Source organism: Dromiciops gliroides, chromosome 5 (genome assembly GCF_019393635.1).
Source record: "Dromiciops gliroides isolate mDroGli1 chromosome 5, mDroGli1.pri, whole genome shotgun sequence".
In the NCBI taxonomy this organism is placed as follows: Eukaryota; Metazoa; Chordata; class Mammalia; order Microbiotheria; family Microbiotheriidae; genus Dromiciops; species Dromiciops gliroides.
This window is the reverse complement of record NC_057865.1, coordinates 171,992,529-172,009,511: the sequence shown is the minus strand read 5'-3', so window position 1 is coordinate 172,009,511 and position 16,983 is coordinate 171,992,529. Positions and strand designations below refer to the sequence as shown.

General features: G+C 41.2%; 1 protein-coding gene across 1 annotated transcript in view; it reads left to right on the top strand.

Annotated features, from left to right (window-relative positions):
* Positions 1-2,990: 2,990 nt before the first annotated feature.
* Positions 2,991-16,983, top strand: part of TAF3 (TATA-box binding protein associated factor 3) — a 237,466-nt gene continuing 223,473 nt past the window's right edge. The window contains exons 1-2 of the mRNA XM_043968329.1: positions 2,991-3,378; positions 16,240-16,482. Coding sequence (XP_043824264.1) covers positions 3,213-3,378; positions 16,240-16,482 — 409 coding nt within the window. The 5' untranslated portion in view covers positions 2,991-3,212. The remainder of the gene's footprint in view (positions 3,379-16,239; positions 16,483-16,983) is intronic.

Here is a 16,983-nt window from a genome sequence, read left to right as displayed (position 1 = left end):
AATGTTAACCACCATCTAAGCCTTCAGTGAGTTCTAATCTTTTTGCTGGTGGAGGATCTTGCATCATTGTAAATGGCTGATGATTGATCAATGGTGATTGCTGAAGGTTGGGTTAGCTGTGGCAATTTCTTAAAATAAGACGATGAAATTTGTCATATTGATTGATCCTTTCACACTCTTTTTTTGTTTTTTGGTGAGGCAATTGGGGTTAAGTGACTTGCCTAGGGTCACACAGCTAGTAAGTGTCAAGTGTCTGATGCCGGATTTGAACTCAGGTCCTTCTGACTCCATGGCCGGTGCTCTATCCACTATGCCGCCTAGCTGCCCAGATTGATCCTTTCACAAAAATTTTCTCTGTAGTATACAATAATTTTTTTCTATTGTAACGATTGGAATGACGCCACCTGCTGGAGACTTATTGTAGAAGAGTTCCGCCCATGAAACAAAGGTCTTTGAGGGCAAGACCAGGAGTCTTTTCTTTGGCGTCAGGAAGTGACGCGGCCTATTGGGAGGAGGAAGGAAGAGACTGGCGCTTGGTCTCGTGCTCTTTCCTTTGGACTCTGGTGGAGAGCGGAACTAGAAATGTGCTCTCCCTTTAATAGATAGGAATCTAGGCTTTTCTCTCTTTACCAAATTCTTATTCTCCTTAATAAATGCTTAAAAGCCTAACTCTTGCTAAAGCTTATAATTTATTGGTGACCATTCATTAGATATTTTAGACAGACTAGCTAGAATTTTAGCCCTTAACACTATAAAAGTATTTTATAATCTTCCAGTTATATGTAGAGATAGTTTTCAACATTTATTTTTATAAGATTTCTAATTTCAATTTTTTCTCCCTTCCTTCTCCCCAAGACAGCAAGCAATCTGATACAGGTTATATATATATACCATCACATTAAACATATTTCTGCATTAGTCACACTGTGAAAGAAGAATCAGAGCAAAAAGGAAAAACATCAAAAAAGAAAAACAAAATAAATTGAAATAGTATGGTTCAATCCACATCTAGATTCCATAGCTCTTTTTTTTTCTGGATTTGGAGAGCATTTTCCATCATGAGTCCTTTGGAACTATCTTGTACTATTGTATTGCTGAGAAGAGTCAAGTCTATCTATCACAGTTGGTCAACACACAATGTTGTTGATACTGTGTACAATGTTGTCCTGGTTCTGCTTCTCTCACTCAGCATCAGTTCATGTAAGTCCTTCCAGGTTTCTCTGAAATCCACCTGCTCATCGTTTCTTACAGCACAATAGTATTCCATTACATTCATACACCACAACTTGTTCAGCCATTCCCCAATTAATGGGCATCCCCTCAATTTCCAATTCCTTGCCACCACAAAAAGAGCAGCTATAAATATTCTTGTACCATGTGGGTCCTTTCCCCTTTTTTATGATATCTTTGGGAAAAAGACCTAATAGTGGTATTGCTGGGTCAAAGGGTTTGCACAGCTTTATAGCCCTTTGGACATAGTTCCAAACTGTACTCAATAATTTTTGATAGCATTTTACCTACCGTAGAACTTCTTTCAAAATTGAAGTTGGGGGCAGCTAGGTGGCGCAGTGGATAGAGCACTGGCCCTGGAGTCAGGAGTACCTGGGTTCAAATCCGGCCTCAGACACTTAACACTTACTAGCTGTGTGACTCTGGGCAAGTTACTTAACCCCGATTGCCTCACTTAAAAAAAAAAAATTGGAGTCCATCCTCTCAAACCCTGAAGGTGCTTTATCAAATGTTTATGTATTAGTCTTCTATATTGTTGTGTCTCAGGGAATAGGGATGCCGGAGGACAGGGAGAGATAGCCAGCTGGTAGAGCAGTCACAACACACACAACATTCATTGATCAAGAATTTGTGGTGTCTCAGAACAATTATAATAGTAACATCAAAGATCACTAGTCACAGATCACCATAACCGGTATAATAATAAGGGAAAAATATTATGAGAATTGCCAAAATGTGACACAGAGATAAGATGTGAGCACGTGCTGTTAGAAAAATGACGCCGAGAGAGTTGATCGAGGCAGGGTTGCTCAGACTTTCAATTTGATAAAAACCCAATATCTTCAAAGTTTGGGAAAGCAAAGCTCAATAAAACGAGGTATGCTTGTAATTAAAAGAGGTTAGGCACTAGAATTAAGAGGAGTTGGGAAAGAATTCCTTTAGAAGTTGGGACTTAAAAGCCAAGGAAACAACTTGGCAGAGATGAGGAAGAAAAAAAACCATTCCAGTTATGAGTGACAGTTGGAAAAAATGCGCAGACCCTAGAAATGGAGTATTTTGTTTCATGAGACAAGAGACCAACGTCACTGGAGTGAAAAGTACAGGTTGGAGAGTAATAATGTGTAAGAAGACTGGAAAGGTTGGAGGGGATTATGGCCAATATGTAAATTTCTTGACTATGCATTTTTTTTTCCTGCGATCGCTGTGTGTGTGTGAGTTTGCTAACTGGAAAAAAATTAAATGTCAAAAAAAGTAGCTTAAAAAATATATGCTTATTTGACAGGCTGAATGCTCTGCATTGAGAGAGCATACACGACTATCTCTGTCCTGTAACTTCAGGGAGGGATGCTCGGACAGAGCCTTGGATTCATCCACTGGCTTCCTGAGCAGCCGCATTCTCACGTGGGTTCTCTGGCCGAGTGCAAAGTCCCTTTTACTCATACCTCCCCCTCCCCCCCTCGCTAAAACGGGAGTTGGGATCCAGGCTCTCCTGCCGGTGTTCTTAGTTTCATTAGCAAAATGGAAATGAGATGACTTTATTATGGCTCTCTCCCTCCTTGCCCCAGGTAGGGCTGCGGCGGGGAGGGAAGAGCTGAGCAAATCACGAAGTCCCAAGTCCATGTGAGTGTCCGCCCCGGCAGTCCGTGGGACCAGGACGACCGCCGGAATCATCAATGGGCGGAGGGTGGGGTGGGAACTGCTGCCTATCGATGCATTCGGCAATAGTTTAGTGTTGCCTTGCCGGAGAGACCGCCCCCAAACGGAGGCGGGGCGAATCCAAAATGGCTGCTCTCAGGCTGGCGCGCCCGGCGGAGCTGAAGCTCTGAGGTAGACGCCAGGAGACCGGGAAACGGTTTCCCCTGCGTGGTGGCCGTGGAGGCGAGTCTCGGACGATGGCCCAGCAGGCCCGCTGAGGTCGGAAGCATTAGGGGGGAGCGGGGCAGCGGCGAAGACGGAGGCGGCGCGGGAGTCCGTGGAGCGGGATGTGCGAGAGCTACTCGCGGTCGCTGCTGCGGGTGTCGGTGGCGCAGATCTGCCAGGCGCTGGGCTGGGACTCGGTGCAGCTCAGCGCCTGCCACCTCCTCACGGACGTCCTGCAGCTGTACCTGCAGCAGCTGGGCCGGGGCTGCCATCGCTACTCCGAGCTGTGTGAGTCGAGGGCCGAAGCGGGAGGGTTACCCCTGACCTCCGCCCTCTGCCCCCGACCCCGCTTCTCTCTCGGCGTGACCTCCGACCCCTGAATCTCCCACCCCGCGTTCCTCACCGCCTGTTACCCCGGAACACTTTTTCACCTCTTGGGGCATCCCTCTCAGCAGCTAACTTCCCGCCAGCATCCTCTTGACATCCCCATTCCCCGCTGCCCGCTGCAAACTTGCCTCTTGTTCTCTTCCCTGCCCCGCTTCTTTAGCGCTTGTGGATGGACCTCGGTCCTGACCTTCCTTCTGCTCCCTGACCCTTCCAAACCCCGCACCTTGATCCCTTTCCCTCCCGCACCGGCAAACTCCGGCGCTCACTTGTCACAGGCGCCCCATCTGCTGACAGTTTCTCAGACTTGCCGGCCTTCCTCCTCTATAGCATAACACCACACTCATGGACAGTTGTGTGCCCCGAAGTATTTACTGGCTGTTTCTCAATGCCTTGACCAATGCTGCCACTTCCTTCTTTCCCCCCTCTATTTCATAAGTACCTTGCTGTGTCCACCCTAGCTTGGTGGAGCCTGTCCACTTCACTCCGTGCCTTAGCTTCTTTCTCACAGGCTCATCTTCATCCAGTTGTTTTTTTTTTTTTAAACCTTCCTTTCTACTGATGAGAGTAAGTTTATTTGGGTCCTTTATTAGTATTGATACACACACATATCTATATATCTATATTTTTGTTTCTGGCATAAGTTGACAATTTCTCGTTTAATAAATGCTAACAAATGTCTTTTGCTGTTAAAATTAGCCTGAAAAATATTGAAAAATAGCTTTTTGTGGCCTCTTAATTTCCTATAGTCAACTCCTGACAACTTATTATCATAACTTTTGATGTTACTTTAGTTAGTTAGCACTCAGGTACTTTAGTTAGTTAACTTGGATTTATGAAATGATTACTATGCCAGGTACTTTACACTAGGGATAATAAGGCAGAAGACCAGGAAGACAATCCCTGTACTCAGAAACTTGCAGTATGATGGAAAAGAACAATATGAAAGCAACTATATACAAACAAGATATACACAAGATAAATTGGGGGTAATCTTAGAGGGAAGGCCCTAGAATTAAGGAGGCCTGGGAAAGGCTTATTGTAGAATATGGGGATTTAGTTGAGACTTGAAGGAAGTCCGTCAGATATCGAGGGGGACATTCCAGCCACTTGGAGTTGCGAGATGAATATCCAGGGCACAGGAAGGAGGCCAGTGTCACAGGATGGAAGATTACACAGAGTTGAATAAGGTGTTAGAAAGGTAGGAAGGGGCCAGGTTATGGGCTTTAAAAGACAAACAGAACATTTTATATCTCAACCCCAAAGGCAGTAGGGAGCCATTAGAGTTTATTGATTGGAAGAGGGGATATATGGTTAGACCTGTGTTTTTTAGGAAGATCAGTTTGATAGTTGAGTAGAGCATGGATAGGAGTTGACAAAAACTTGAGGCAAAGAGACTAGGCAGAAGGCTACTATTGCAGCAGTCCAGTTATGAGGGATGGTTGCTCTGTCAGGAGAGAAGGGGGGCAGTTTTATTTTATGAAGGTGGAAATGACAAGACTTGACCACTGATTGTGTGTGTGTGTAGGTCTGGTACGACACCTAGGTCTTGAGCCTGGTTGACTGGAAGGATTGGTGGTGGTGCCTTTGGCAACAATAGGGAAATTAAGAAGAGGATAGCTTTTCAGGGAGAGGGAGAGGAAGATAATGAGTTTAGTTTTGGACTTATGTTTAATATGTATATAGGTTATCCAGTTTGATATATCAATTAAAACAATTGGAGACTTGAAGTTTAGAAAAACCTTAAGGCTAGATAAGTCAGTCTGAGAGTCATCAGCACAGAGAGGATAATTGAATCCATGAGAATTGATTCGATCTCAAAACTAAATTGTATAGAAAAAAGAAGAGGGATCAAGACAGTATTGGGGGGACACAGAGTTGGTAGGTGTGACTTGATTATAGATCTAGCAAAGGAGACTAAGAAGCCATGGTCAGAGAGGTTGTGGAGGAGAATCAGGACAGAAGATTGTCAGGAAAACCTAGATATAAGAAAATGTCAAGAAGAGTGTGATAGACAATGTTAGTGGCTATGGAAAAGTCAAGAATGAGGATTGAGAAAAGGACATTAGATTTGCTAATTAAGAGATGATTGGTGATTTTGGACAAAGAAGATTTAGTTGAATGATTATTTTGGAAGCCAGATTTCATCCGTTTTTAGGGAGTTAAGAGAGTGGGAAGAAAGGAAATGGAGGCAGCTATTGTATGTGGATGGACTTTTCCAGAAGTTTAGCCTTAAAAGGGAAGAGAGATTTTCTGAGGTTGGGGAGGTATAGGTTTATTGTCAGTAGGGATGTAGCCTGTAGATGAGGAGAGACTGAAGATCAGTGAGCGTGTAGGGATAATAGAGGAGATATTCTGCAGGAGAAGGTAGGATGCAATGAGATCACTTGTGGGTGTAGAGGGATTTGCCTTGGCAAGGAGGACTACCTTTTCATGTGAGTCAGTAGAGGGAGTATATTGTGTTGAAAAGCATCTCAGTGATGTGAAATGAGGAAGAGGAGAGAGGAGAGAGCTTTCAGTGAAGGGCCTCATTTTTTTTCAGGGAAATTTGATGCAAAGTTCTCAGCCAAGAGGGTGGGGCTGGGGTAACCATGGGAGGTTTTAAGAGGAATATAAAGGTTTGGAAAAGGTGCTGTAGGATAGTGAATGGATTAGCGAGGTAGAAATGGATTTCTTTGCTATAGAGCCCAGTTGAATTATGTAACAAATTTGTAGCGGACCCAGTCAGCCTGGTTTCATGATTTTTTTGTGACTTTATTTTGCAGCATGTGAATAGGGGCAAAGGCAGTGGATGGTAGGAGTAATTCAAGTCTGAGGCTTGGAGGCAAGATTGATGGTGAAATGAGGGAGTAATGGACTTTAGAAACTTCATCACAGAGTCGAACTGGTTCATCAAAGGCTTGTGATTGAGAAGGGAGGCGAATGTTGCTAGTGCAGGAGTGGCTGCCTGGGAAAAAACTCAAGGGTTAAAGGTTTGGAGGTCATGGAGAGCATGAAGCATGAGGTTTGGGATTGTAAGGCTGGGGAGACAAGGGAAATAACAATAGACTAATCAGATGGAGAAAGTTAATTCATGAATGTGGAAGAGGAATACACGTGGGTAATGGTAACATCAAGGGGATGACTGTGTAACTGAGGTAGGGTGGAAGAGAAGGTCATGGGAAATGAGGGAGTTGAGAAACTGGTAGGTTTGGGTATTTGAGGAAGTATCAGTATGTGTGTTGGAAGTCCCTCAGGCAGGAGTTGGGGAGGTGAGAAGGACTGTGAGGCAGGCATTGAAATTGTTGAGAAAAGGAGAGTATTTTGACAGCTGGTAGATAACAGCTACCTGAATCTGGATTGGGTGGTAAATAGCGACTGAATCAAGCTAAAAGGAGGAAAAGTTACTGAGTAGTGGAGGTGGAGGAAGAGCATGGACATGGCACTGGGGAGCAAGGAGTATTCCAATTGTCCTGCCTGGACCAGGGAGTGAAGGGCATGGGATTAGTGAAAGGACAGTTTAAGCAATGACCTCAGAGACCATGTGGTGAAATTCCCACATTTTACAAATGAGGAAACAGACTCAGGTTCCTACTTATTTAACGTTACACAGGTAGAAAATAACAGACATAAGGTTTTTTCCTTTCTTCACATAATCATTCATACATAGATACATGCACATACATAGATACACGCACATATGTAGACATGCATGCATATATCATGTATATGTGGTTTACCTAGATATATATGCATTTATGCATGCATGTATTCATGTGGCTCTCTAATTCAGTTAAGTTGGACAAACATCTCATTTTTGTTAAGATTGTAGTAATGTTTTATATTTCCTTTGATCACTACACCCCATCATATTTGATAGCTGAAGGCAATCATGATGGTGAATAGCTTTGAGTAAATGTCATATGAAGATCAGTGGAAGAAACTGGAGGTGTTCTGCTTGTAGAAGGGAAGACTCAGAGGGACCTGGTAGCTCTTTTCCAAGTATTTGAAGATTGTCATCTAGAGAAGGGATTAGATTTGTTCTCTCTGGCTCTAGAGAACAAAACCAGATATAATAGATGGACATTGCAAAGAGACAAATTTAGGCTTGATGTTAGGGACAACTTTCTGATAGAGTTAACCATATGTGGAATGGACTTTTCTCATTCTTTATTCTTCTTGACCTCTTTGCAGCCTTTGACACTATTGATCACTCTCTTCTTTCTAGCTTTTCAAGACAGTACTCTGCACCTACATATCTGACTGCTTATTCTCTGTCTCCTTTGTTTGATTCTCCTTCAGATCATGCCCTCTAATTGTATGTGTCCCTCATGGCTTTGTCCTGGGTTCTCTTCTCTTCTCCCTTTATACTTCTTCACTTGGTTATCTCATCAACTCCCATGGGTTTATTACCTCTACGATGATTATTCTCAACTCTATACCTAGTATGCCTTAATCTCTCTGCTGATCTCCAGTCTAGCATCTCAGACTACCTTCTAGACATCTCAAACTGGATACCTAGTAGACATCTTAAACTCAACATGTCAAAAAATTGAACTTATTTTTCCCCCTAGACCTTCTCCCCAATTCCCTAATCTCCCTGTTATTGCTGAGGACAACACCAACCCCTCAGTTTTTCAGGCTCAGAACCTAAGAGTCATCCATGATTCCTTGCTGTCTCTCATACTATCTCTCACCCCCAATATCCAATCTGTTGCCTTATGCCTGTCAATTTCACCTTTGTAAGATTTCTGCAGTATACCCCCTTCTCTTTTCTGAGTACTACTCTGGAATAGGCAGGGGTTTTATTGGTGACTTTTTTTCTTTTGTTGCAAGTCTATCTCTACTTATTAACCTACCACTTTCATCCTCCTCCTTTCTAAGTAGAGGTCCACCCTCGTAACATGGATATCCAACAAAAGAAATTAATATGGATTTGTTTGTGTTATTTTTTGGTTCTGTTTCACTTTGCATCAGTTCACATATATTCCCTTGATTGTATGCTTCATAGTCAATATTTTTTTTTTTTGGTGAGGCAGTTGGGGTTAAGTGACTTGCCCAGAGTCACACAGCTAGTGTCAAGTGTCTGAGGTCAGATTTGAACTCAGGTCCTCCTGAATCCAGGGCCAGTGCTTTATCCACTTCACAACCTAGCTGCCCCCACATTTACTTTTGTCATTACCCAGTCAATGAATTTTGACTTTGCTTCTATTTCTTTGCTACTACAAGAAATTCTGCTCAAGATATTTTAATGTACTGTGACCTCAGAGTCAAAGGACATTTTGGCCTGTTTTTAAGCACAATTCCAAAATGTTTTCTGGAATAGTTGGACCAGTTTGTGGGGGAAGTTATATAATAAGATGTGTATACAAAAGTATAATATGGGACAGACTATGATAAAGGCAAAGGAGAGATCTCAAAAGAGTTTTATATGAATTTTGAAGAGGGTTAAAAGTTCCAGTGATGTGGGAGCATTGGAAGAGGTGATTTAAGGCAGACTTTTAAAGTTGAACTTTAAGGAATGCTAGAATTTCAAAGGGTAAAAAAAATAAAATGGCTGGTCAAGGAAGGTCTATTCTGGGAATGGGGGACTGACTCAAGGACATGATGTGTAGGTAAGCAAGAATGAATACTTGAGTTTGGCTAAAATGTATTTAAGTAGAAGTAATGTTTGATAAGTCTGGAAAGGTAGGTTGGAATCAGGTTATAGAGGACTTGGAATCAATCTATTTTGAACCTTGTGGAGGGTTTATGGTAGGAAGTAAGGTTTGGAAAATAGAGTGGAGCCATATTTTGGAGGGCTTTTAAAAAAAGGCAGAGGTTAAACTCAAAGCAGTTTTGTGACAATTGGAGTGACGCTCCCTGCTGGAGAGATACTGTAGGAAAGCTCCACCATGAGGAGAAGGCATCTGAGGGCAAGCCATGTGGCTTGGAAGGTCAGTTCCTTGGTGTCAGGAAGTGACATTTGCTTGTGGTTACTATCGATCAAAGCTACCAGCCAATTAGCTTGGAGCTGTGTGTGCCTGTATGGGATGTTTCTGGTTTTCACAGGAGGCCTGTGGGACAAAGAAAGGGCAAGGCGAGTTCCCTCTCCCTCTCCCTCTCCCTCTCCCTCTCCCTCTCCCTCTCCCTCTCCCTCTCCCTCTCCCTCTCCCTCTCCCTCTCCCTCTCCCTCTCCCTCTCCCTCTCCCTCTCCCTCTCCCTCTCCCTCTCCCTCTCCCTCTCCCTCTCCCTCTCCCTCTCCCTCTCCCTCTCCCTCTCCCTCTCCCTCTCCCTCTCCCTCTCCCTCTCCCTCTCCCTCTCCCTCTCCCTCTCCCTCTCCCTCTCCCTCTCCCTCTCCCTCTCCCTCTCCCTCTCCCTCTCCCTCTCCCTCTCCCTCTCCCTCTCTCTCCCTCTCTCCCTCTCTCCCTCTCTCCCTCTCTCCCTCTCTCCCTCTCTCCCTCCCTCCCTCCCTCCCTCCCTCCCTCTCTCTCTCTCTCTCTCTCTCCCTCCCTCCCTCCCTCCCCCCCCCTCTCTCTTTCTCTCTCTCCAGGACCTCGGGAGAGTGGAGCGAAAATGCTGGCTCCCTGAGATAGATAGATAGGCCTTTTTCTCTCTCCTCACCAAATTCTTATGCTCCCTAATAAATGCTTGAAAGTCTAAATTCTTGCTAAAGCTTCTAATTTATTGGTGACCAATCATTAGATTTTTTAGACACACTAGCCACATTACAGACAGCAACCATTCAGTTTTCAATATGAAGCATTGTAGGCTATTGATCTAGAGCAAAGGATGATATGTTGTACATTTTTTTCTTTTCTTTTTTTTTTTTTTTTGTGGGGCAATGAGGGTTAAGTGACTTGCCCAGGGTTACACAGCTAGTAAGTGTCTGAGGCTGGATTTGAACTCAGGTCCTACTGAATCCAAGGCCAGTGCTTTATCCACTGCGCCAACTTAGCTGCGCCCCTATGTTGTACATTTTGGGAAAATTAATCTGTGGCCCTGTGAAAGTATGTTCAAGAAGCGATATCTTGGAGATAGCTAGGGTTGTGGAGAGGAAAGAATAAATCTGAAAGACATTTCAAACAGGATATGGTGATTGATTGGGAATGAGGGCAAATGAGAAATGATTTAAAGATGAGCCCCACCTTTTCTGGATTGGAATAATTGTTGTGCTATTAACATAGATAAGTTCTATGGGGTAGGCAATTTGACCTGGGGTGAAAGGAGATCAGTTAAAGCAGGTTGATTTCGGGGCAGCTAGGTGGCGCAGTGGATAGAGCACCGGCCCTGGAGTCAGGAGTACCTGAGTTCAAATCCAGCCTCAGACACTTAACACTTACTGGCTGTGTGACCCTGGGCAAGTCACTTAACCCTAATTGCCTCACTAAAAACCAAAAACAGGTTGATTTTAAGGTGATGATTAAATATTTAAGTAAAAATGTTCTTTAGGCATTTGGCAATATAGACCTGGAAGTAAAGTGAGAAGTTACGTTTGGAAATATAGAACCTTGAGGTTTTCAAATCCCAGTACCCATTAAGGGTAGAGAAATTTTCTCTTTAAAAATTATCATAACACATTTTTATCAAGGCTGTCAGCATTATGCTGTCTCTCCATTTAATTCAGTGTCTTCTGATAAAACATGAATTTATGGAAAGATTATTCTACCTGTATCTTCATAGGAATCTTCATTTATTGTTCATTATGACATTAAAAAATTAATTTGGTGTTATGTTTGTAATTAGGCCAAAAGATTCATACAGTATGATAACTTTTGAGGCATAGTTCCAAATTGCTTTCTTGTTTACAGCTCTACCAACTGTGTATTACTGTACCTGTTTTCCCACAGCCCCTCCAGCATTTATCATTTCCCTTTATTTTGATTTTGGGTATGAAGTGGAACTTCAGTTATTTTAATTTACTTTGCTCTAATTAGTGATTTAGAAAATGTTTTTAATATGGTCATTAGTAGATTGGATTTCTTCCTCTGAAAATTGCCTAATTGTGTCCTTTCACCATTTGTCATTTTAGGAATGGCTTTTATTCCTATACATTTGAATTGATTCCCTATATATTTTAGAAATGAGACCTTTATCAGAGAAACTAGTGGCAAAGATTCCCCTGCCCCCCAACCCCCCCCCCCCGCATTTGCCTGTTTCTCTTCTAATTTTAGCTGCATTTGTTTTGTTTATGCAAAAACTTTATAGTTTTACATAATAAAAATTGATCATTTTGCCATCTGTGATACTCTTTTCTCTTGTTATGTAGTATTGGAATTAATTGTTCTTTAAATGTTTGATAGTAATCACTTGTAAATCCATCTGTTCTGGGATTTTTTTCTGAGGGAATTCATTTATGGTTTGTTCAATTTCCTTTTTTAAGTGAGGCTTATTTAAATATTCTATGTCCTGTTTTCTTAATGTGGGCAATTTATATTTTTGTAAATATTCATCCATTTAATTTAGATTGTCAGTTTTATTGCCATATAGTTGGTAAAAATAACTCCTGGGGCAGCTAGGTGGCGCCTGGATTCAGGAGGACCTGAGTTTAAATCCAGCCTCAGACACTTGACACTAGCTGTGTGGCCCTGAGCAAGTCATTTAACCCTCATTGTCCTTCAAAAAACAAACAAACAAACAAAAACTCCTAATAATTACTTTTATTTCTCTTTGTTGTGGGTTTACTTTTTTCATTTTTGATAACAGTGATTTGTCTTTTCAAAAATATTTGTTTTATTTTAAATGCTCCTTGTTTTATTTACTAATTCAATGGCTCTTGTACTTTTAATTTTGTTATCTCTCCTTTGATTTCATGATTTCTAGTTTATTTAATTGGGGATTTAAAATTTGTTGGGTTTGAGGGTTTTTTTTTAATGGGCAGCTAGGTGGCACAGTACATAGAGCACTGACCCTGGAGTCAGGAAGACATTCAAATCTGGCCTCAGACCTTTGACACTTACTAGCTCTGTGACCCTGGGCAAGTCACTTAACTCTGATTGTCTCAAACATCTGGGGCCATCTCCACTCTGTCCTGATTTATATCTTGCCACTGGACTCAGATGACTCTGGAGGAATGAAGCTGGTGACTTTGTACAGCCCTTCTTCACTTAAATCCCATTCATTGCAAGACATAATATCTGTCATGGTCCAAGCAACAACAAAAATAGTTGCATGCCCAGATCATTGTTCTCTTTCTCTCTTTTAGAGATATAAATTCTCCCAAGAGCTGCTTTTAGATGCACACCATAAATTTTGGTTTCTTGTCTTTATCTTTAAGGAAATTATTGATTGTTTCTATGATCTGTTCTTTAACCCACCTATTCTTTTAGATGAATTAATTTCCAATCAATTTTTAATCTTTGCTTCAAAGGCTCTTTATTGAGTGTAGCTTTTCTTCCATTATCATCAGAAAAAGATGAATTTAGTATGCTTTCTGCATTTGTTTGCGAGGGATTTTTTTTTTCAATGATCATTTTTTGTGAAGGTGTCATACACAGCTGAAAAAATAGCTCCTTTCTGTTCCCATTTAGTATTCTCCAGAGGTCTATCATATTTAAATTTTCTAAAATTCTGTTAATTTCCTTAACTTCTTTCTTATTTATTTTGGGGTTATATTTATCTGTCTGAGGGGTAAAATGAGGTGTCCCCTACTATTGTAGTTTTACTTTCAAATTTTTCCTGTAACATTTAACATTTTTTAAAGAATGTAGATGTTATACTAGTTGGTGTATGTATGTTCAGTACTGATTTCAATTCATTCTTTATAGTTACCTTTCAGCAAAATGTAGTTTCCCAGTTTATTTCTTTTAACTAGGTTTATTTTTGCTGTTGCTTTGTCTGAGATCATGATTTCTATTTTTGCCTTTTTTATTTAAGCTGAAATAGAATAGATTCTGTTCCAGGGCCTTATTTTAACTCTGTGTATCATTCTGTTTCAAGTATGTTTCTTGTAAAGCAATATATTGTTGAATTCTGGTTTCTAATCCATTCTTATATCCACTTCTGTTTTATGGGTGAGTTCATCTCATTCACATTCACTGTTATGATGGCTATCATTGTATTTCACTCCATACTATTCTCTTATACTTATCCTCTTTTTTACTCTGTCCCTCTTTTGAGCCTGTTTTGTTTCTGACTACTGCTTCCCCTAATCTGCCCTTCCTTTTATTCTCCTCTCCCTCTTTCTCTTAACCCTTTTTCCTTCAACTTTTCTATTAGGTAAGATGAATTTCTGTACCCAGCTGTGTATGTATATGCATTCTTCCCTCCTTGTACCAGTTCATATGAGAGTGAGGTTCAAGTGTTGGCCTCCCCTACTTACCCCTCCATTGTATAAATCTTTGTGCTCCCCATTTATTTGAAGTTATTTCCCCTATTCTTCTCCTTCCTCCTTCTCCCAATGCATTTCTTTTGCTTATTCTTCTGTTTTTCTTTTGAGATCATGCAAATACAATAGAATCACACACTTTCTAATTAGACTCCCTCTCAAACCACTAGTAATGTTAAAGTTCTGAGGGGTTATGTGTATTGTCTCCCCACAAAGGAATAAAAAACCCTTGAACATTCTTTAGTCCCTTATGGTTTCTCATTCTTGTTTACCTTTTTTTTTTGTGCTTCTCTTGAGTCCTGTGTTTGTTTGAATGTTAGATTTTCTATTCAGCTCTGATAGGAATGCTTGAAAATCCTCAATGTCATTTTCTCCCCTGTAGGCTTATACTCAGTTTTGCAGAGTGAGTTGTTAGTTGTAATCCTGAGCCCTTTGCCTTCTGGAGTATCATTCCAAGTCCTTAGTTCCTTTTAAATGTCTTCTGTGTTTATGTCTAGAGTTTCCCTGTCACCATAGTCTTTTTGCTCATTCTTCTAGCCTGCTCCTTGACTTTGGACTTTAGGATAGTCTTGGGTTCTGCTTACTTCTGAAGGTGGGTAGGTGAGAGATGGATGTCTGGCCTGAGATTCTGTCTTTTATGTCCTGCTGCTTTCATAGATCAGGCTGGGGGATCTGCAGGTTTTCAGTGCTTCTGTTGTGGTGTGATTTAGGGAGAGGTCTGTTTACTGCCCTCCTGGTCTGAGCTCTGCAAGTTCCTGATCCAGTTTGGATTTTTTTGGCATTTGTGTGGTTGAGTTTCCAGAGCAACTGAACTGCTGGCTCCCCTTTGATTTTCCTCTTCTGCCCTGATTATTCCACTGCAGACTTATGTGCTGGACTACAGGTTAGAACTGAGTTGCTGCTCTGCTGTTGGGCACAGAGTAACACAGCTAAGCTTCTGGAACTTATTTCTTGTTCAGAAGGCTGCTAGATTCCCACATATTCCTTGGGACCACTCTTTTCTGCCTTGGAACTGTGATCTGGAACTGGGTAATGAGTGACAGAGCTTTTAAATAGTAATGTTCTTGCTCTCAGTTATAGTTCAGGGTTCCCCTGGGATCTCTTTCTGCCCCAGTAGTTCCTGACCTGGTGCTCTATCTTTTCTTCTTTTCTATCCCTGGGTGCTGGAATGCTCCCTGTTTCCGCTGCCCCTCTACTACAATCCTGGTCAGCTCCTACCCCAGTCTGTAGACCTCTCTGTTTTCTTAAGCTGCTGTGGAAAAATGAATCACTGTGTCTTTTTATTGGCTTTCCCAATCAGAATTTGGGTGTGGCATGTGTTCTGGTTTGTTGTAGAGATGTGAAGATTTTCTGGGTGAGCTAGGTAAAAGTATTTCCTATTCACCACCTTGAATTGACCCCCCCCCCCCCGCCCAAATTCTAGTAAAGGCTGAATATCAAGTATATAGGGAATTAATTTGTTGTTATTTAGTCATTCCCCAATACATTGTCAAAGACTATGAACCAATAGGTGTAAAAAAGTTATAAATTATTAATAACCATATAATAGATTTCTTTACATTAATAATAAGAGAAATGCAAATTAAGATAACCCATACACTTAGTAAATAGGCAGTAATACTTCCCATTCCAAATAGCGCCAGCGAAGTTGAGGGAATATAGGCATACAAATATAATACACTGTTGGAGATGAGTTGTTCTAACCTTTCTGGAAAACAATTTGGAATTAGTTTGTTGTTGTTGAGTTGTTTCAGTCATGTTCAATTCTTCATGACCCCTTTTGGGGGTTTTCTTAGCAAAGATACTAGAGCATTTTGCCATTTCCTTCTCCAGTGCCTTTTACAAATAAGGAACTTAGGCAAATAGGGTTAAACAACTTGCTCAGGGTCACACAGCTAGTAAGTGTCTGAGGCCAGATTTGAACTCATGAAGATGGGTCTTACTGAATTGAAGCCCAGTGTTATATCTATTATGCCACCTAGCTGCTTGTAATTATGTTTACAAAGTCGCTAAAAGTCCATATCCTTTGCCCCAAAGATGTCAAAAATAGAAAGCAAGGTCTTGATGCATCAAAAAAATCACAGCACTTTTATAGTCAATCCAACACATTTTATGTACTCACAACTCATCTGTATACAAAGCTTTGTTTGTGTTAATCACTGGAGACTCCAGAACAAAAAGTGAAGCCGACCTTGCACTCAAAGAGCTTCCATTTGTACAGGAACAGTAGATCATGCATACAAATAATTGTAATACATGGTACTTTGAAGAGGGAAAGATTTCAGAAATAAAGACCACTTCACAGATTTGTCTGTCATCCATCTGTGAATCACATAGATAATGAGTTAGTGGAGCTAGTGTTGAACACAGGGCTACTGAATGCATGTGCAGTGCTCCCAATTGGTGTGGTTCTAATGTGCACACTCAGTACTTCAGAAGTATGTGACAGTGCATCTGATCTGACTTTGATTTTCTTTCAGATGGCCGGACAGACCCAATTTTGGATGATGTTAGTGAAGCCTTCCAGCTTATGGGGGTCAGTCTTCATGAATTAGAAGATTATATTCACAACATTGAACCTGTCACTTTTCCACATCAAATTCCTTCATTTCCTGTCAGCAAGAACAATGTACTTCAGTTTCCTCCACCTGGGAGTAAAGATGCAGAGGAAAGGAAAGAATATATTCCTGATTATATGCCACCCATTGTCTCTTCTCAGGAAGGTATGTCATTTTTTGGTCTTTATGTTCTTATTTATACAAGCTTAAGATATTTAGTGTGTAGCATAACTGGTTTTTTCCTTTTCTTTGGAGTAGTGGGGAAGGCAAGTGAGATTAAGTGACTTGCTCTAGGTTACATAGCCAGTAAGGGTCTGAGGCTGGATTTGAACTCAGATTCTCCTGATTCCAGGCCAGTTCTCTATTAACTGTGCCACCTAGCTGTCTCTATATCATAACTTATTCAGCCTTATATAATGGTCTTCAAGTACTTTGCTGAAGAGCAAATTTTAGAAATGCAGATAGCATATATTAATGTTATTAATCATACCAGTAAGCATATACCCCAAACTAAATGCCAACTGCTTATTGCAATTTCTGTGACCAAAGTTATTCCTAATGAGGCATTTATTTCCTTTGATATCAGTAGTTGAGGAAGAACAAAATGTGGCCAAAGAAAAATATCCTTTTAGTAAAATTATCATGTAGGAATAGACTATAGAATAA